At 34.5% G+C, this 22359-nt stretch overlaps 2 protein-coding genes across 2 annotated transcripts in view; both read right to left on the bottom strand.

Moving 5' to 3' along the window:
* Positions 1–2724, bottom strand: part of slc4a5a (solute carrier family 4 member 5a) — a 39856-nt gene extending 37132 nt beyond the window's left edge. The window contains exon 1 of the mRNA XM_051110325.1: positions 2615–2724. The gene's annotated coding sequence lies outside the window, so the exon portion shown is untranslated. The remainder of the gene's footprint in view (positions 1–2614) is intronic.
* A 7852-nt stretch (positions 2725–10576) lies between these two features.
* zgc:110329 (uncharacterized protein LOC550500 homolog) lies at positions 10577–21955 on the bottom strand. The gene is made up of 8 exons (XM_051111158.1): positions 21604–21955; positions 18977–19162; positions 18800–18874; positions 18618–18713; positions 17246–17362; positions 15847–15897; positions 13628–13744; positions 10577–12077 (listed from the first exon to the last, which is right to left on the bottom strand). The coding sequence occupies exons 1-8, from the start codon at positions 21688–21690 to the stop codon at positions 11751–11753; spliced, it is 1056 nt and encodes a 351-aa protein (XP_050967115.1). The 5' UTR covers positions 21691–21955; the 3' UTR covers positions 10577–11750.
* Between the last annotated feature and the right edge of the window lie 404 nt (positions 21956–22359).

The following is a 22359-nucleotide window of genomic DNA, read 5'->3' as shown; positions in this document are numbered from 1 at the left end:
TCTTGTTATGAGTTTTGATCACGCATAACAAAAGGTCAGGGGCATGACTGACGGCAGTGGCACACACTGGGCATTGAGCTGTTTGCTGAATTGCTGCCAATAGCAGATCAATAGCGAAATAATTAACAGAACAAATGACCGATGGAAAGATACATAATTACACGACCAGTCCAACAGTCTAACTGCAAGACCAGTTACTTCCCTTCACTTAAAATACACTTGAATTTATTTTTACTGGTTAAGATTTTGATAAGCACTTCAATTATAGAGCACAAATTAAATGTCTACATTTTAGGAGCTGAATTACTGTGATTTAATTACAACAGTGAAATTACAACTCCCTCAGGCTTTTACACATATTCTGGATGTAATTCAATAAACGTGCAGCAGTTTTTGTGAAAACTACATCGTGTAAATTGTTTATTATTCTAAATCAATTTCCTGTGTAATTTGAAATACAAAACATTACTATTCAAAAGCTTTCGAAATGAATACTTTTATTCAGAAAGGATGCATTAAATTGATTCAAAGTGGCAAGTAAAGACAATTATAATGTTACAAAAGATTAGTTCAAATAAATGCTGTTTTTTGAACTTCCTATTCATTAAAAAAAAATCATATAATACACAAAAATGTTAACATTAATGATTCTAAATTATGTTATGTGAACACCAGATCAGCATGTTAGAATGATTTCTGAAGGATCACTGACGACTGGAGTAATAGCTGATGAAAATTCAGCTTTGCCATCACAGGAATACCTTACATTAAAAATACATTAAAAAGAAAACAGCTGTTTTAAATCGCAATAATATTTCACAATATTACTGATTTTGATCAAATAAATGCAGTGAGTGTAAGTGACTTTCCAAACTTTTGAATGGTATACATAAATGTATATACTATTAAAAACAACTTTATTAATGTCATCTAAAGTTAATACAGCTAATATATTATGCATCATAGTGATACTTTTCTTCCAAATGTTCTTGCTTCTCTAATGTTTATTTATAGAATTGCTCTATAGTTTAGATCAGTTATAAACTTGCTCAAGTGAGGAATCATAAAATTGTAGATGATAATAAGGAAGCATGGTGCTGCATTTGATTAGCTCTGTTGGGTTCCAAACAGGATAATTAGTTGTCACATTGGTGTCCTTCACACCCGATGGCCAGCAGAGCAAGAGAGAGAGAGAACAATGGTGAAAGGGGCAGAAAGAGAAATGCTGTCGGCCATTCTCACTCACAGCCCCAATCAATGGGTCCCCATTTGTACTCAGCCCACTTACAGCACTGGCCCAGTATCCTCTCTCTCTTCCTGCATGCGACGCTCTACTTTCCTTTCGTCAGCCTCCCTACTCTCTCTCTCCTTCTCTCTCTCTCACGTAAGGCACTCACACTCTGTCTATACAAATTCACACTGACAAAAATTAATTGGTAATTTTCCTTGACGCTGTTTCACTTGCTCATTAGTTTAGGAGCAACACTTAGATTTATAGTATTGTCAGCAGTAATACATCATGAACATTTTACTTTTCACTGCCGGCATGGGATAAAGCTATTAAAATAAACATCTAACTGAACCTTGCTGTGTCAATCAGTGTTTAAAATGCATGAAATACGTCCTGTTCACAGGACCCCTTAAATAGGATCTACAGAGAAAGGCGTCAACAAGAAACATGAATGTATTCATCATGTTGAGTGAAATCTGATTTAGTAATAATAAGTGTCTTATCTTATCAAATCTGCAGATTATCTCATGCATTAAAATGAGTACCGATAAATGTCATCGCTCAACGCTGCATGAAATTTTTAATTGTTTTACTTTGACATCTTCTACACAGTACACACTATTGTTTAAAAGTTTGGGCTTGGTAAGTTTTTTAAAAAAAAGTCTCTTTTGAAAGAAGTCACCATGGCTGCATTTGTCACAGTTGCACTGCTTAATATTTTTGTGGAAAGTGGAATTCTTTGATGAATAGAACATTTTTTGAAATAGAATAGAAATCTTTTGTAACATTGTAAAAAGACTACAAAGATTACTTCATTAAGCCACAGTAATCCATATCTGCAAAAAGACATTTGAGAAATTACATTTTACCTCAACAAAACACAAAGCTGCACAGACTAAAAGTGCAAACAGTGAGACACCCATACAACCAAAATGCAGATAAAAACATGCAAAATTTACAGCAATGTCACATAACCTTAACAACATAAGTGACCACAATAAATAAGCTCTCCATTGATGTAGGGTTTATTAGGATAGGACAATATTTGACCGAGATACAACTATTTGAAAATCAGGAAATTGAGGGTGCAAAACCTAAATCACCTTTAAAGTTATCCAAATGAAGTTCTTAGCAATGTTTTTATATATTTACAGTAGGAAATGTATTAAAATATCTTCATGGAACTTGATCTTTACTTAAAATCCTAATGATTTTTGGCATAAAAGAAAAATCAATAATTCTGACCCATACAATGTATTTTTGGCTATTGCTATTGCTGGTTTTGTGGTCCATGGTCACATACTTCCTTCTTCAAAAAGAGTTACTACAAAGAGCAAGCTGGGTTTTCATACTTAAAAATACATGCTTAGTAAAAAGTCCTACCTGATCTCAGTAGCAGTGCAGATGGAAAGGAGAAAAGCAAATCAAAAGGACTCATCAATACAGGAAATCCCTGAGAAGCACAGCTCTATGGGACACAGGACAAAAACTGAACATGTTACAGAATTAATCTGTAACCCTCTCCTAGTTAATCACCCTCACACACACAGACACACCCACTCATGCCAACACATCCACAAAGTGGAGTCAATGCTATGGACTGGTGACAAGGTCGATAAGTAGATAACTGGGACTCAGGCAAATGGACCATTGAGAGCTATGTTAAGGGACATTACTGACTCACTGTGCACTCTCATGTCCATATCTGTTCATTTAACCAAACTATTCGCTTCGTAAGGGAAGGTATCCCTATATTAAACCCAAAACATTTTAAATTGGTTGTGTCGGAATGCTTACAACAGTCAAGTCTTACGCTGACTTTCATTCTTTTGTCTTTCGTTTGAACTGGCCAATACCCTCAATTATATTTTGAGAATATATTTAAAACATGGATATTTTGAGAATATATTTAGCATCACATAGTTAGTCAATTAATTTTGGGCTGCAAACATTTCAGAACTGACAATACTTACCAAATTTTTTTCTGTGACTTCTGTACTACAGCTGGGATACACAATTTTGTGGCCTCAAGCCATTTTTTTTTCTTTCACGAACACAAATGACAGGATAATGTCAGGATATGTGGTTTGACATATATTGACTACTAAGAAAAATCCAATTCATAGCAGATGCTGAACCGAGTGCACAAACTCAACGTTCTGTGTCCATCTAAGCACACACACACACACACACACACACACAATCAATAACAAATAGAGACTCAAGATAACCTGTGTTACTCACAACTCGTTGGTTAATGACCTCATCCTTCGGGATTCAGGCACTGCGATTCCAGTTGACCCGGAATAATCTTGGTAATAAAGAATTGCGAGACCTATTCCGGACATTTCAAAGTCTTTGGGCTGTACAAAGCTTGTTGATCTGTTTGGTCACCACATCTGTTAATTTCACCACATTAAAAATCAAATCACAAAGCAAGTGACATCTGCAAACACACTGAGCTAACACCACTTTTATAAGTTATTACTTTTAACCAAATTGTTTCATATGTTTAATGGATATGAAACAAGTCCCTTCAAGTTAACCACAGATGCGGTGTAACAACAGATGTAGTGCAATTAACACATTAATTATGAATATATTCCGCAAAGAATATCTGAAAGTGTGCAAATATAACATTTTTCTTAATTTAAAAAATTAACGACGTATTGCTTGATGACACGGAAAGCTTGGTGTTTTGGCCTCTCTTGAAACTACTTTCAGTGGAAAAAAATAAAAAGATAATAGTGATAAATTGTGTCTAAAAACAGAAGTTAACGTCTTGCTTTTTTAACCATTCATAAACATAATAAATGGTCAGTACTCTTCACTATAAAAGGTTATTATCAAATTAACAGTAACTTACTGGCAACAATTATCCAGTAGTTGTTGTATTTCATACCACAGTAAAATTGATGTAAAACTAGATAGCATTAAGTGTACTGTAAAGTAAAATAGTACAGCATTATATTGTTATTTTTAATTTATTTTATGTCACACCAACAGTTTTATTAATGATTCATCTTTTATATTTCATAGCTGAACTACACAGAATTACCAACATATGTGTGCTACCAAAACACAGTTAACACATTGTGCCAGTGGAAATTGTGAATATAAAAATAAAATTTTGAAGAGTTAAAGTACTTAATTAGTACTTATCTCCCAAAACGTTATAGGTTAATGTGGGCTTCAAATCTCATTGTTGTCTAAGTTAAGTCACATTACATGACTTTCTACAAGCTGTTTTACTGACGGCAAATGCTTCGGAAATAATATTTAACGTTTTCAAGTCTATTATTATTTGTAGCGCGCCAGACACTCAGTTTGGAGAAAAAAAAACTTTAAATGGCTGTAGTGCAGTAACACCACATTTTAAGGATATTTTTGAAAAAATTATATAATAATAAAAAATAAATAAAAAATAATAAATACAGAAATTGTTTATTTTATCCTTTGTTTAGATCATATTTTTAAAGATTCTATAGCAAGTTTGAAGAGTAAAGAGAAATAGAAAAATTAAAATACAGAACGCATAAATGGCATTCGAAAAGTAGCAAAGCAAAAGTGGTTATATATGTGGCAATTATGTTTATCGTAAAACATTAAAAACTATTTTAATGTCACTCGCACAAAAAAGGGAATTTATTAGCCTACTTTTACTAAAGTCCTAAAACCAAACTACATATAGCTATACCATATGTGCAAGTGTTCTTAGTATTTATGTTGTCATTTATGGCCTAATTTGTAAGCAGTGGGAGTGAGTGCTTTAAATACGTGTTTATTATTACAAAAAAATAAAAATAAAAATCGGCCTTCTGAGATGACTTAATATGACGTCATAATAAGCCTTTAAAGCGATCTGGAAAGAAGCGTTCTATAAAACTCTTGGCAAATTCAGAGTTGAGGTTCAGCGGATGATGTAAATTACCTGTTCTCCTCACGGGATTACCGACACATTTCTCTGTTATAACTCCGTGGAACTTTACCTGCTTACCGGTACGAGTTTGCACCAAGCTTCACGTGCAGACTCGTTGTGGTATGTAAAAAGCAAGTTAAGTCGGTATAGTTGCCCCCCTGCTGGGCTGTGGGTGTGCAGGTGTGCAGCCGTGCAGGGGGGTGTGACACGGTGATTGACAACAGGAGAGCGGGGTGGTTATTCACTCTAACCAAATGAGCTTTAATGATTTATAGCAACCCCATCCGACCCCGTCCTTCATTAGTAATGGTTGTGCACTGTTAACACCTGCTATAAACCATATTTATGAGAAAGCAAATACATTAAAAGTAATGAGGAAAATAAATGACCAAAGAGTTCAAAATACATTAAATGATATTTAATGAAATGCAATGAACTCAAGAGTTGAAACTGAACTGAAACTTCTTGTTGTCTTGATTTAAACACTTAAAACTCATGATGTAAAGCCAGCAAGATGTGATTGCAAAATCCAAAGACTTAAAGGAACACTCCACCTTTTTTTGGAAATAAGCTCATTTTCCAACCCTCTAGTATTAAACCGTTGAGTTTTACCGTTTTTTCGAATCCATTCAGCCGATTTCCGGGTCTGGTGGTAGCATAGCTTAGCATAGATCATGGAGTCTGATTAGACTGTTAGCATCTCACTCAAAAATGACCAAAAGGTTTCCATATTTTACCTATTTAAAACTTGACTCTTCTGTAGTTTCATCGTGTACTAAGACCGATGGAAAATGAAAAGTTTCTAGGCCGATATGGCTAGGAACTATACTCTCATTCTGGCGTAATAATCAAGGAACTTGAAAATCTACAGTAAAATACTCTATACAGTTGGGAACTGTTGAGAATATAGTAATATAATGTGAAAACAATGAAAATTATTTACAGTTTGGGTTTTGCTGATATGTGACCCTGGATCACAAAACCAGTCATAAGGGTAATTTTTTTCAAAATTGAGATTCATACATCATATGAAATCTGAATAAATAAGCTTTCCATTGATGTATGGTTTGTTAGAATAGGACAATATTCGGCCGAGATACAACTATTTAAAAATCAGGAATCTGAGGGTGCAAAAAAATTAAAATATTGAGAAAATTGCCTTTAGTTCTTCAAATAATGTTCTTAACAATGTATAATCAAAAAGTAAGTTTTCATACATTTACAGTAGGAATTTTACAAAATGTCTTCATGGAACATGATCTTTACTTAATTTCCTAATGATTTTTGCCATTAAAGAAAAATCAATAATTTTGACCCATACAGTGTATTTTTGGCTATTGCTACCAATAAACCCCAGCGACTTAAGACTGGTTTTGTGGTCCAGGGTCACATATACAACAGCCTGTGAGATGTTGCATTAATATAACTCAAAAATTCATATATTTTTCAATGGCAAATATACAAATAATTTTGTAGACCGCGATAAATGAAATGTCAGTCATGACACTGTCACTCCTTCATCATCCACACAATACTGACAATCCGTCAGAGACTCATTCCATAACTGCCAGCAGAACCCACTCATCAGTCAACAGGCAGCTCTCAATCATCTGTGCAAACAGAATATTTCCAGAAGAAATGGCATGTTGATGCACATGAAAAGCCATTTTCTTTGTGTGGCATACTGGACAGAATCCACTCCACTTTTTGCATTGCATTTGTGTTAGTAATCAGGGACACTCAGTGATATTCATTGGCGAGATTGGATTCATTCTGCTGTCTGGAGCATGGCAGTCCCAGTCTGATTTGTTCGGTGATAACACCATATGGGTTTTTTGTCAGAAGATGATGAGACGAGGTGAGTCGGCGCATATTACCTCAGGGATAATGGCGAGGCAAGGCAAGGTGCATAGCTATTACACTTTTAGCAAACTTCAGAAGAATGAATGTCAGCAAACCAAAGTCTGAAATGTAAAATGAAAACTCCAAATATTAACAATTTAGATGTCGTGATAAATTCTACACTGATTGATTCAAATATTTTGACCTTGAGATGCAGGTTTCTATAAAAACAAGAAGGCAAGAAAATTGGCTAGTCTACTGAGAATTGGAGGCCACAGGTGCTAGAAAACCAGCACTGTAATTTTGAAGCAATTTTCTATTATTTACAGTTCAAATTGTACCCTCATTATCTTATTAGGTTCATTTAAATCTGATATTTACCCTCCTTTTTGTACATTGCTTTTTGCTCTTGCATACAGTGCCTTGCAAACGTATTCATACCCCTTCGTTTTTTTCACATTTTGTTGTTGCAGCCTAATGTTAAACTGCTTTAAATTACTTTTTTCCACATCAATCTACACTCCATATACCATAATGACAAAGCACAAAAAAGATTTGTGACAACTTTGCAAATTTATTAAAAATAAAACACTAAGACAAGTACATTGCATAAGTATTCATACCCATTACTTAGTTGAAGCACCTTTACAGCCTCAAGTCTTATGATGCGAGATGTTTTGCACATCTGCATTTGGAAATTATCTGCCATTAGTCAGCATGGATGACGACTGGCAGACATTTTCAGGTTTCTCCAGAAATGTTTGATTTTGTTCATGCTTGAGTGTCTGTAAGCCACTCCTACTGTGTGCTTAGGTTTACTGTCCTGTTGGAAGGTGAACCTTCTGCATAGTCTGAGGTTCTGAATGCTCTGGACTGGGTTTTAATTAAAGCTATCTCAATATTTTGGTGCATTGAGCTTTCCTCCTACTCTGACGAGTCCCTCAGTCCCTGCCACTGACAAACAGCCCCACAGCATGAGGCTGCTACCAGCACACTTTACTGTTGGGATGCTACTCTGCAGGTTATGAGCAGTACTTGGTTTCCTTCAAACATGATACTTGGAATTGAAGTTTATCAGACCACAGAATCTTGTTTCTCACAGTCTAAGGGTCGATTAGGTACTTGTACTACTGCAAATTCCAAGTGGTCTTCACTGAAGAGAGGATTGAGTTTGGCCACACCGCCAACAGACCGGATTGATGGAGTGTTGCAGTGCTGTTTCGAGCTCAACTAGAGTGACCATCTGCTTCTTGGTCACAAATCTAACCAAGCCCCTTCTCCATCAATTGCTCAGTTTGGCCAGCTCTAGGAAGAGTCTTAGTTGTTCCAAGCATCTTCCATTATGGACAATAAAGGCTACTTGCTTCTGTGAACCTTCAATGCAGCAGAATTTTTTTCTGAACTCTTCCCCAGATGTGTGCTTTAAAGCAATCCTGTCTCTCAGCTCTACAGGCAGTTCTTTTAACCTCAGGGCTTGGTTTTTGCTCTGATATGCATTTTCAGCTGTTAGACCTTTGTGTGCTTTTCTAAATCATGCTCATTCAAATGAATTTGCCACAGTTTAACTCCACTTAATGTGTAGTTACATCTACAAGTGATATGAGTGCTCCTGAGCTAAATTTCAAGTATCCCAGAAGCGTATGAATACTTATGCAATGGAATTATTTCAATTTTTTTTATTTCTAATAAATTTGCAAAGTTGTTACAAACCTGTTTTGTGCTTTGTCATTATGGTGGATGGAGTGTAGATTGATTGGAAAAAAGTAATATAAAGCAGTTTAACATAAGGCTGCAACAAAAAACATGAAAAAAATGAAGGTGTATGAATACTTTTGCAAGGCACTGTATATTACAAGTTCTGTGTACAGCTGTTGATATGATAAATGAAAAAAGGCTTTTTGTTTGTTTGTTTACAACCACCCTGGGACCATCACTAGCCCTAACCTATAGTCATTTAACAGACGACAAAATAAGCAACCAAATGCCCTGCAGCTTTTTAATGTTTAATGTGTTTTCTTGACGTTAAAGGTATTTATTTCAAAGATGCAGGTCACTTAATCCACACTGATATATCTTCACCCAGATCTTAACTAAACCTCCAAATGCCTACTGTAGAGCAAACACTTTTTCCTTTGAACTTCCTGCTACAATTCACAATCCCCACAGAGATGTGCTGGGTTCATTATTTAGATGAGATAAGCAGCGTTTTAAGCCACAGCCAGAATAAGCTATATTCCCACTCCATTAGACACAAATAAACAGCTCTGGCCTTTTAATATTGTATTACACTTTCAGAGAAGCAGCATAATAATTACTGTGTGAAAATGTTAATGCTTGGGTCACTCCTAACTATCCAGCAATAAGCATAATTGCATAAAATTAAATGTCAAAATGAACCACATTAAAATCTTGGGAGGGGAATAAAACAATATTTTTCCTCCATATTGCAATCAAGCCTGATCGTTTCACCACTGGTGGCTCACTGCTGGCCTCTATTTAACTATTAAAGCAATAGTTGTCCCAAAAATGAAAATCTGCTAAAATATTCTCACCCTCAGGCCATCCAAAATGTAGATGATTTTGTTTCTTCAGCTGTTCAAGTTTTGAGAATTTCTGCATTACATCACTTGCTCACCAACACATCCCTTGCAGTGAATGGGTGCCGGCAGAATGAGTGTCACGTGATGTTAAAACTCTCCAAATCTATTCTGATGCAGAAACCAACTCATCTACATTTTAGATGACCATTTTAGATTTTCCTTTAAGAGTAAACAACCAGGTTGTCTTAGCTCCCTCTCAAGAACTTCAGTGTTTGGATTTTACTCTCTTCTCATTCCAACCACCATCTGTTTTTCCGAATCCCACACGGGAAAAAACATCTACTTGAGTACGGCTACTTATCTGCAGTGCATCACTTGATCTCCTAGCCTCATCCTCTTTTGATGCACTCATTCATCTGACAAAACCGAGAAGCCATCCTTGAGCCTCCCGCAAGTCAGCAATTGTTAATTACTGTTATTAATGCTGTTATTATTATCATAATTACACTAGTGTGGATGCATTTAGTTCCCTGCTCTCGGCGCACCAAGTGTTATTTTCAGTGCTGCAGTTCATTTCCTCCCATTGAGACACCGGCTATAATTATTCCACATGCAGCCTCTTGATGGCCATCATCACGAAGGGGAAAGTGGCGTGAGCAGTGAGGAAATAATGGGAGAGAGGTTGAAGATAGATTGCTCTGCACAGGAATTAATGTGACCGATGTGTTATGAAGATGCACGGAAAGCAGCATCAATAAGACGCGTTTTAATTGGCCGAGTTGCGAACGGAGTCCTTAAATGCAATTTGAGTTCTTTGGAAAGATATATTAGTCTTATAGAATCATCTATACAATTGTCAGAACCGCTGGGACGTCATTATGCATCATTCACTCCCCAGAAGAACTTGAAAAGTCTGATTATGCACTAGAAAACAGCTTATGCATTCGAGAGTTCAGGCAGCCAGCTTCCAAGAATCCACAAGCCCAGCTCCACTGAAAGGCTTGAGAGACTTTGTGGCTTTATTTATCAATGCAGAATACATACTTGAAGGTTAATTCAAGCAAATTTTATTGAAAGTCACATTAATGTTTCTACAAAACCAGAGCTACATTAGCTGGAGCGCAGCAGTCCATCTTTAGCAACATCCTGAAAAGGTCTATTAGCAAAGAGGTGTGATTGTGAGGTATTTCAAAATGACTATTGACACCTAAAAGGGTTTTATACATTAATGCCAGACACCTGTAATTATGACAACATTCAAACTAAATTGTTTTTTTTTTTCAATCTTCCCAAACTAATGAAGTTAAAACATGAACTACACATTTAAAACCGCCATTTATGATAGCCAAATGTTAATTATGAACATTATAGACAAGAAACTTCAAGTAGTGTTAAACACAAGGCCAGATCTCCCTTCGTTTTAAAAAATCCTACCTACGAGAATTACCTACAAATTAATGTGGCTATTCCAGAATAGCCTGAGGTACTCAGGGAAAAAAGCTTCTGTTGTACTTAAGGCAACACTTTAAAATATTAATAATTTCATTGGTACTTATTACCGTAAAAAAAAACAAAAAAACATCAGCATTACACAAATCACACACCCTTTTAAAGGAGAAAGCAGATCCATAATAATAAGTTCTGTTTTTCTCTGAAAGTTGGGTTCATGATAGTAGTGTAATATAAAAACAATTAAAAAGTGCATAAAAAAGTTTTTAGAAACAATGCATCTACTAGAGATGAATGTCCAGCTTCATCTGCCAGTCGCTACATTGATAATCTTTGACGAATTGCAAAGCTACCAATTTCCCTGAACTCATTGTACATGTAATATGCCTAAATTACATATAAAAAAAAATGATTGCCAACAATTAGTTCATAGAATCATTGCTATAAACCTTATAGAAACAAAACGACTAATAAAACAAGCTCCCTTAATCCCATAAGACACAGAATGAATTAAAATGGTGAAAAACAATGGACTGCGTAAACAGCATTCGAAGTGATATGTCTTTTTAAAGTTTGTGGAGAAGATCTCCTACCTTAATTCCATCTAAACCAGTTTTATACAAACCTTTTTCATGCCTAAGAAACATTTTTACCAACATGTAGTGCAACTAGCTCACTTTGTCTTAAGACAAGCTTTTTATATACAAATAGCAATAAAAAAAAAACAAAATAACATGTTTAAGATCCAGCCTCTTTTTCTTTGTGGTTTTTATGCTCGATTGTCCACTTCATCCATTGCCATACCTGATTGTGCTCCTTGGCTGTCCAGTTGGGAAAAAGTAAAGGCTAGTTTGGGTTGTTCTTGTTCCAGGTCGAAAGGGATGGGGTCTAGAGCCCAGGTGTCAGGCTCTGCTTCAGGTACAGGTAGGTAGCCTTCGTCACGAGGCAGACACATACACCATCCGGCACCCGAGAGGTCCAGTTCGCTGTACTTAAAACCGGCGCGCTTCAGGATCTTAAAGTCGACCATGTCTACAGACTCGCTCATCTCCACTAAAAGATTCCAGAAGATGCAGCTCAGAAGAATACCAAGAAGCTAAAAGAAACAATAAAATTAGTGTCAAGAGATGGTTTTTAGAGACGGATCATAAAGAACTCTTTAGACCTAGTAGTACTACTGCATGCTGAAGATGCAAAAAAAAAAGTCATCTAAATGAATTCATTGTTTAGCAAAGTTTGAAATATTTTTACTATTTAAAATAACTTATCTATTTTAATATATTTTAAAATGTAATGTATTCCTGTGATTACAAAGCAGAATTTTTGGTATCATTACTCCAGTCACGATCCTTCAGAAATCATTCTAATATTTTGATTTGCTGCAAAAAAAACCCATCTATTATTATTATTGTTGTTAAAATCAGCTGAGTACAATTTTTCAGATTTCTTTGATGAATTCATAAAATTATAGAAATCATAGAAAACATAATAAATGTCTTTATGATCACTTTTGATCAATTTAAAGCATCTTTGCCAAATAAAATTATTAATTTCTACAATTTCTTGAAAATAAATAAATAAATAAACTGACTCCAAGTCTTTGAACGGTACAAGTGTATAATATTACAAAACCTTTTAATTTTAGATAAATGCTGATCTTTAGATCTATACATAATAATAATAATAATAAAGTGTTTCTTAAACAGCAAATCAGCATATTAGAATGATTTCTGAAGGATCATGTGACAATGAAGACAAGTAATGATGCTGAAAATGTAGCTTTGATCACAGGAATAAATTACAATTTAAAATATATTCAAATGCAAAGCAGTTATTTTAAATGGTAAAAACATTTCACAAATATTTGCTTTTGCTGTATTTTGGATCAAATAAATGCAGGCTTGGTGAGCAGAAGAGACTTCTATAAAAAACATTTAAAATCCTACTGTTCAAATACTTTTGACAGGTAGTGCATATTCAAAGTAGAGTCACAGATCCAATCCAGACTTTTCACTTGTCATTTGTAAAGATGACAAATCTTTTTTTTTTTTTTTTTTTTAACATACAGCATATGATAAAATCTACAGTAATACTGTGCATAGACAGAAGCAGCTCATTAATCCAACCATACTGTGATTTACTAGACTGCTGTTTTGTCACACACTCCATCATATTTGTGCAAGTGGACTGTTCCTCTGCTCTAATTAGAGGATTAATGCATTAATGGAGGAATGTGACAGCACGGCCATGTGGCTGCATTTAATGTGATCTCTTCCCTTATCTCAGCAAAGGGCCAGATGAGAAAAAGTGAGAGAGACAGATGAGCAGGCTAGTTATTTTAGAAAAAAGTTTAAAGGTTAGAGCTTTAGCAAGACTGGGCAGCAGCTTCTCCGAGAGTCATTCACCCCTCACTGGGCATTTGCATCTGGTCAGTGCAGATGCCCATTTTTCTATAATTTATTGTTTTCCAGAGGATTCTCTAATGAGGGATGAGTTAAACAGAATAGGTAGTAGGCAATCAAAATGGAAATGTGGAATGCCAGGGGAGGGAAAAGTACACAATGAATAGATAGATACATACATTTCAGGACAGGATGATGCGAGTGATAAACAGTAAGCACAAAAAGGGAAAGATGATCACAAAACCTGTGGGAGTCCAACTGCACAGCAAATTCCAATAGTAGCTCCAATGTTGTCCCCCATCCACAGGTTCACAGCATGGATACAGCCACGAACATGAATTATTCCATCTAAAGCTTCACGCTGTAATACAGAAGAGAGAAAGAAATCAAATTCGGTACAGGTGGCACGTAATGCTCTGATTCCATGATGGAAACAAGGTTAAAACATCACAACTAGAGTCCATCATGATGGCATAATAGAGGTGGCGCTTGTAATGGCTCTGATGTGATTTGCTTGGTTTTAATCTATGGAACAAACAACTGAATGAAGCCACCATTACAGATGATTACACTTGAAATGGCTATCGGAGGTTTTTGTTTTCCTGTCACAGCTTCTCTTTTAAAGATAATCTCATGTGTCAAGGTCTGACAAATGATGCACTCCAAATGCATCACTGGATAGAAAGTAGAAACTCACTCACTGGAGTGAGTATTATGCAAAATGACGCAAGTCATTTAACATCTGTCAGTAGTCAGGTTTCCATCCAAGGATTATTTGCAAAAGAATATTTAGCGCTTCAAAAAATGTAACGATATAAATGATGGAAATGCCATTTATCGCTAAAATCTCTCCATTTTTCCATTTAACTTTTTAAAATTTGTTTGAAAACACATGACAGAAATAGCCTATAGGCAGCATCCGTGTTCGTGGTGTTGCTCAGGTTAAAGCATTGTTTCTCTGTAGTTCAAAAGCGCATTAAATCATAATCAACATTATTAAACTGTATCTAAAATGATTTTATATACTGTATAGTAAAAAAAAAAACAGACGAGTTACTTTTCAAACATACATATCTTAATTTTATGTTCCTTTAGTACGTTACAAGTTAAAATGTATTAATTTTGTACAAAAAGTACAAAATTTTACATTAATTCATTTTGGTTTGTTAGTTTATATTTTCATTCTTGTTTTGTTCTCAGTTCTGTTATACCATTAAATTTAAAGGATTTGTTGTGGAGTAAGGGGAAGTAAAATAGCATGGTTTTTCAATATGTTTGGCTCACTATGTTTTATTATGACAATGAACAGGCTGCATTGTCGAGTTAGTAATGCTTAAAGGAGAGGTCCACTTCCAGAACAAAAATTTACAGAAAATGTACTCACCCCCTTGTCATCCAAGACGTTCATGTCTTTCTTTTTTTCAGTCATAAAGAAATTATGTTTTTTTAGGAAAACATTTCAGGATTTTTCTCCATGTAATGGACTGATATGGTGCCCTGAGTTTGAACTTCCAAAATGCAGTTTAAATGTGGCTTCAAATGATCCCAGCTGAGGAAGAAGGGTCTTATCTAGCAAAACGATTGGTTATTTTCATTAAAAAAAAATACAATTTAAATACCTTTTATTCTCAAACGCTTGTCTTATCTTGCGCTGCCTGAACTCTGTGTATTCTGGCTCAAGACAGTTAAGGTATGTCGAAAAACTGGGGGTTAGTACATTATCTGTAAATCATTGTTCTGGAAGTGGACTTCTCCTTTAACTGTGCTTGTGAGGCACCGGCACGATCACTTGATTTTTTTTTCAGCTCTATAAAAGTGGAAACAACTTAAAATACTCCTTTTGTGGTCATATAAGAGGAAGACATTATTCGAAACTATTTTAAATATTTCTTTTATATGTGTATATTCACAAAAAAGCATTGTGCTTTTGTAAAATAAAGGAAACAAACAGGATGCTGCTTTCTCAAGAGTGCATCACAAAAATGAAATGAAATTTTGCATACAGGCTGCTACTTGTTGCAGTTTTTTTTACTGCTTAATGCTCAAGTATCTAAATAGTCTATAGGCCTAAGTACAAAAAAATAAAAAAAACTCATGACACTTGTTAATAAAAAATAAATGTATGTGGACCTATATAATTAAATAGCCTATACAACAAAGTTTTGTTTCAAATGGATGAAGAACAGGCTACTAGCCTATGTAATCGGTAAAATTATGTATGGAAACAGCTCAAGGGCAATTTTTTTTTGCGATACACCAAAACTTTTGCGACAATTCGTTTTTTATGAATAACATCATCACGCACACCATTTTATCATTAGAAAGCCAGTTGGATGGAAACAGACTGAAGACAGCAAATTTCTGAAAGTTTTTTTTACGCATATTCTCTTTGACGACAACAAAACATTACAAAAACCTGGATGGAAACTAAGAATGTGGACTTATAAGAGAGCTCCATTTTACCTGCTCGGTGAGAGTTTTGTAGCCACAGAGTGTGTTCACAACTTCTCCAACCTGATAGAAATAAACACAGACAGTTTTCATTAGTACAATTATTGTTTTTGAAAACCTTTTCAAGTGACATTTGATAATATGATGCTGTTGGTGTAGAAGTGTTGGCTCTCAACAGTAAATCTTGTGTTCTGATGACCTTTGACCCTTAAAATGAATTTCATGCTACAGAATTCCATATGGAATTCCAGCACACACTTATAACCATGTTGATGTAACCTTTAAAGCAGACGGTCATTGCAGTGATAGAATCTGTAATAGGACTGATGAGCAGGGAGCCCATCTAATCAGATTACAAATAGACTGTAAACCTGCCTGCTCCCAAAAGCCCAGTCCAATTCCTCTTATACATTTTGTACCATGTGACATTTCACCTCACCTTTCAAAAAAAAAAAAAAAGACCGGTCGGCATCAGCTACAAGATGCCATGTTATAAGATGCTGTGGTTTGAAATAAATGGAAAATGCCTTCGGTTGTAAGAGTAAATGATGGGGAAAGTTTTTTTGTACCCAAATGCACGATAAATTAGAAAGTTCAGATCTAGTATAGATCACAGAATTTCAAGGCTCATTATGCCATGCATATTTTGGATAATTGGACTAGCAACCAATAAGAGCATAACACATTTAGTTTGTATAAAGGCTTTCTCTCAAAACATAAAAAGCAAAAAAATGTTACAAAAATCAGCATACTACTAAATGTCTGCACCAAGTTATAGTTCATTTACTGAATGACCTTTATTTACTAGATATCTTGTGCCATTTTGTGCTGTTAGGATTGCAGTTGATAGGAGAACATTTGAAGTCAAATATCTAAAACACAGATTAATGAAAACCTTGATCATTTTGGCGTCTTTGTTTCTTAGCCTAAAATGGCCTGTGCTCTCTTACTGCATCATACCATAAGGAGAACAGTGCATTAGTACCCAATCAACATTTATTAACTCACAGAGAGAGAGAGAAAGAGAGAGAGGGGCACTCATAAACAGTAGAGGAGACTCTGTGCAGCACAGGGCTGGCAAATTTAATTCTCTCCGCCATGATGCACTCTCCACTGACTCACGGAGAACCGCATTTACTAGAAAGCTCTCTAAAACCACCAAAAAAAAAAAAAAAAAAAAAAAAAAAGCTCTGAAATCAGCTCTTTGTACTCGCAGACCTCAGGGTCAGGCTGCTTCTGTTGTGCAAAAAAACAAAAAAAACACACATTCTCTTCAGCAGGAAAAGATTACTGGTGAATTCACGAAAAACACCCTGTGATGCAGACTTTTCTCATCAGACTATCATGTTCAGCGGCGACATATGTGCTGATTAACGTATCATGACTGGGAGAAGTGCAGGGAATGACTAACACTTTGACGAATGCAGCAGGTGTAGGGAACACCGCAGGCCAAAGGACTCGTGCCATTGCAGAAGTGGTACTGGTTTACTTCCCAATCCTTGTACTCGTCGCCTCCACAACAAGAAAACTGAAAAGACATACCGAGATTGTGATTAAAAAGCAGCCAAAAACGGGAATTTTAGTGATCCTTGCTTCTTAATAATAATAACAATAATAGTAATAATAATAAATATGACTATGCAAGATGTTTTCTATTATTTAAAAAAAAAAGCTCAAATATTGAAAATAAAAATATATAATATGGTACCATTCAAAAGTTTGGGGTCAGTAAGAAACTATGTTTTTGTTCACCAAGGTTACATTTTTTTGTTTGTTTCAAAAACACAGTAAAAAATAGTAATAAAAATGACTATGCAGGATTTCTTCTATTATAAAAAATGATAAAATATTGAAAATATAAATATATAATATGCTACCATTTAAACATTTGGGGTCAGTAAGAATTTATGTTTTTGCTCACCAAGATTGCATTTTTTTTTCTTTCAAAAATACAGTAAAAAAAAAACTAATAAAATGACTATGCAGGATTTCTTCTATTATAATAAATTATTATAAAATATTGAAAATATAAATATATAACATGCTACAATTCCAAAGTTTGGGGTCGGTATGGATTTATGTTTTTGCTCACCAAGGGTGCATTTTTTTTTTTTTTTTTTTTTCAAAAATACAATTAAAAAACAGTAATAAAAATGACTATGCAGGATTTCTTCTATTATAAAAAAAAAAAGATAAAATACTGAAAATATAAATATATAATATGCTTCCATTCCAAAGTTTGGGGTCAATAAGGATTTATGTTTTTAAAAAGTCTCTTATGCTCACCAAGGCTGCATTTTTGTCAAAAATACAGTAGATACCGTAATACTGTGAAATATTATTACCATTTAAAATACCTCCATTTCAATTTGTTATATATTATAAAATGTAATTTATTCCTGTGATGGCAAAGCTGAATTTTCAGCATTATTACATTAATTTTCAGTGTCACATGATCCTTCAGAAATCATTCTAATATGCTGATTTAGTGCTCAAGAACATTTCCTTTTTATTATTTTTGAAAACTGTGATATACATTTTTTTAAAGAATCTTCTATGCACAGAAAGGACTTATTTAAAATGCAATAGTAGATTAGATATACATTACTGTATTTAGTACATTAGATCCGTTTAATCATTATTTAATAAAAACATTATTTTTTCCTAATAAAAAGTGCATCAAGCTGGATTACAGATTATTTTTCTGCCTGAAAAATGGACATTATTTATGGCTGACTAGACATAAACCATATTAGGGAGGGTGTATAATTCAGTTAAACAACCTTCTCTTGCACGTAGTCCAATATGTTTTTGAAGTCCAGGTCATCATAGTAGTGCTTGATTCCTTCTCGTATACTGTTCTGGAACAATTTGATTGTCTAAAGACAAAGAAAGAATTAAACTCATTAACGACAAACCATACAATATAACATTGCCTGTGCTCCTAATGCTTCTTACATCTTACCGTCTTTTCAAAAATCAGGGCAATGATGACGGCAAGAGCCTGGAGAGCCAGCAGAACACACAGCACACACAGGAACTGCACAAAAAATGTTTACTTTAAGTCACACAAAATCCACCAGTAACGTGGTAGAATAAACACACACATACACACATATATGCCCAGAGAAGCAACACTCACCATGTGCAGCAGAGTCTTGTTGTCCCTGAGGGATCCCACCATACCCATCACAGACACAGTGAACATGACGAGACCCAGCAGTATGAGGACCACAGCAGGAGCCAAAAACACCCCCTCCAGGGTGCGATTCTTCTGCCTCTCCACTTCTGCATACACTCCGATACAGAGCACACACAGACCCAGCAACTGAGGGGACAGGGGCAGTGGTAGGTCTGGTAAAACATTAGCTTACATGATTTCATAACATTACATTTATATCATTCAATCAGAAATGCGACAAAGACATGAAGTTAAAAATCAATGTTTAACTGCACAACCAAGTCAATTCAGATCAGTCATCTGATGTAAAACCACACAATTTATCATTTTTGTTTCTTACATTACTCCCTACAAGATGACAGACGTAATTCTTAAGAGTGCTGAGCTAAAACGCACAAGCAATGTAAAATAAATGACGCAAATCATATAGAAGATTGATGCAGCCGTCTTAATATCAATTTATATCCTAACAAAAGACCGTATTAGTACACAGAATACTAATTGAAACCACTTCATTCCCAATTTTCTTCCCTCGCTGTTCTTCCTGGAAGGTTAATTCAATAAATCTTGGTGAATTATTAACAGATTCCTGACATCATCTTATTTTATGTTCTCTAATAAGTGGCAGTCTTTTAGTGTTGCCCGATAAGGAAGTGTTAAAGGCTACTGGTCAAACTTCAAGAGACAGCCCACCCAAAAATGAAAATTCCATCTCAAAAGATGATATTTTGAAGAATGTTGTTGATCAACCGTCAATACTTTCATTTTATTTTTTCTTTCGGTTTTGGTTACCAACACTTGTGGTCCCAGGAAAATTGTCATACAGGTTTGGAATGACATCAGGCTGAGTAAGTGTTGAGAGAATTATTATTTTTGAGTAGACTGTTCCTTTAAGAGTCAAGAGGGGGAGAGAAAAGACAGAGAGAGATTTGAAGAGTATCCTGAGAGGCTTTTCTGCTTGTATCATCATGTTCCAAAATCTCTAATAGTCAAGAAACTCCCATAAGGCACTGACTTATTGCATTTCCTGTGAGAAACAGAACACTGGTGAGTCAAGCAGAATACTCTGTTGCTTGTTGAAATAAAATAAACAATTGTTGGTGGTTATTAATCAATAGATCACTATAAAATACAGTAAACAAAAATAATAAAGATAAAAAAAGTTTAATTAGATATGCCCTCTCTCTTAAGAGCACTGTCCCTTTAAGAGTCTATAAAAGTGAAAGTGCACATATAATGATGCAAAAAATGTATTTTTTTTAATAAAGTCTTTAAAAATCCTTATTATTATTACTTTAAAATGTGCATAAACTGTTATACAATTTTGCCATAACCATCACTGTCCCCTTACATTAAAATATTATTATTTTATTATTAAAACAGGCAGAATAATTTAAATATTCAGTGTCAGACAATAAATATCCAATATTTTCTTATATATATATATATATATATATATATAATTTTTTATATATATATATATAATTTTTCTTTTTACATTTTAATTCCAAAAACCAACATAGTTTGCATCTCTAATGGACACGTATATTAATACAGTCTATGTATATATTTGTATAAATAATATATATTTAATATCTATGTATATATAATATATATTTATATTATATACAAAACCAGTCATAAGGATCAATTTTTCTGAAACAGAGATGTATACATTCTTTGAAAGCTGAATAAATAATCTTTCAACTGACGTATGGTTTGTTATTTAGCTGAGATACAACTACTTGAAAATTTTTGAAATCTGAGGGTACAATATATATATATATATATATATATATATATATATATATATATATATATATATATATATATATATATATCTATATATATATACACATCTATATATCTATATCTATATCTATATGTATATATAGATAGATAGATAGATAGATAGATAGATAGATAAAAATCGCCTTTAAACTTGCCCAAATTAAGTTCTTATCAAAACGTTTTAAAATATTTCTATTAGGAAATATACAACATATCTTAATGGAACATGTTCTTTACTTAATATCCTAATGACTTTTGGCATAAAAGAAAAATCTATAATTTTGACCCATACAATGTATTTTTGCTATTGCTACAAATGTGACTTATGACTGGTTTTGTGGTGCAGGGTCACATATTCTATACAGAGGGGGTGAGGAAGAAAAGTAAATAAACAGTCCAAGTCTACATAATTTCAATATCATTACAGTCACCAACAATTTTCAGGAACCATAAAAAACAATCAATGTAAATCAGAATCCCTTCACTGTCGTCAGTACAACGCGACACGTTCACAGAAACAATAATAACGTCCTGCGCCTGTCAGCGACGCCTATCTATTGCTTTAGCTGAGACACAAATCTCATCCTTCGAGCTCATTTATGAATTTTTTAAATGAGACTAGCGCGTATTTCTAAATGACAACAAATGAAATACAGCCAAAGTTACCATGATATTTATTAACACTGCTTAAAGGTTCAACACAAACACCTGAGCGTACTCATTCAACGCGAGTGTGTTTACGTGAGGGAGAAACAAAGCAATGCTAGGACAGCTTTCATTTTAAACGTAACACTTACCGAAAACAGCATTGAATAGACATTTAGAGAGAATTTAACGAAATAATAGAAGTGAATGGTTTTTCTCCATTCTTCGTAAGACGGCATGGTGACAGCATTAATTACTTTCGATTAGCCTGAAATTTCCATGCATTCAGATGTTAGCCGATGCCGCTAAGGCTCAATGAGCCTTTGTTCTTAGAGAGACGGCAGTCTGTTTTAAAGAGCGTAAGACCCGTCAGAATGCATAATGAGAACCTCCATCAAATGTTCAGCTTAGCTATCGACGCCTCTGAACTGTTTTTAAAAAAGCGCATCAGTAGCTACAAGGTGTAAGTCTTAATCCCTATAACAACTTCCGCCCCGCCAAACATGCTGGACAAACCTTTTAAAGGGCCAGCACAGATTAAATGACAGACAGATAGATACAGGTGCATCTCAATAAATTAGAATGTCATGGAAAAGTTAATTTCTTTCAGTAATTCAACTCAAATTGTGAAACTTGTGTATTAAATAAATTCAGTGCACACAGACTGAAGTAGTTTAAGTCTTTGGTTCTTTTAATTGTGATGATTTTGCCTTACGTTTAACAAAAACCCACCAATCTCAACAAATTAGAATATTCCATAAGACCAATAAAAAAAACATTTTTAGTGAATTGTTGACCTTCTGGAAAGTATGTTCATTTACTGTATATGTTCATTTACTCTACATGTACTTACATGTATAATTACTGCCTCAATTTGGTGTGGCATGGAAGGTGATCAGTCTGTGGCA

This window comes from Labeo rohita, chromosome 5 (assembly GCF_022985175.1).
Source record: "Labeo rohita strain BAU-BD-2019 chromosome 5, IGBB_LRoh.1.0, whole genome shotgun sequence".
NCBI lineage: Eukaryota > Metazoa > Chordata > Actinopteri > Cypriniformes > Cyprinidae > Labeo > Labeo rohita.
Note: the sequence above shows the minus strand (reverse complement) of the source record. Positions and strands in the feature narration are given on the sequence as shown.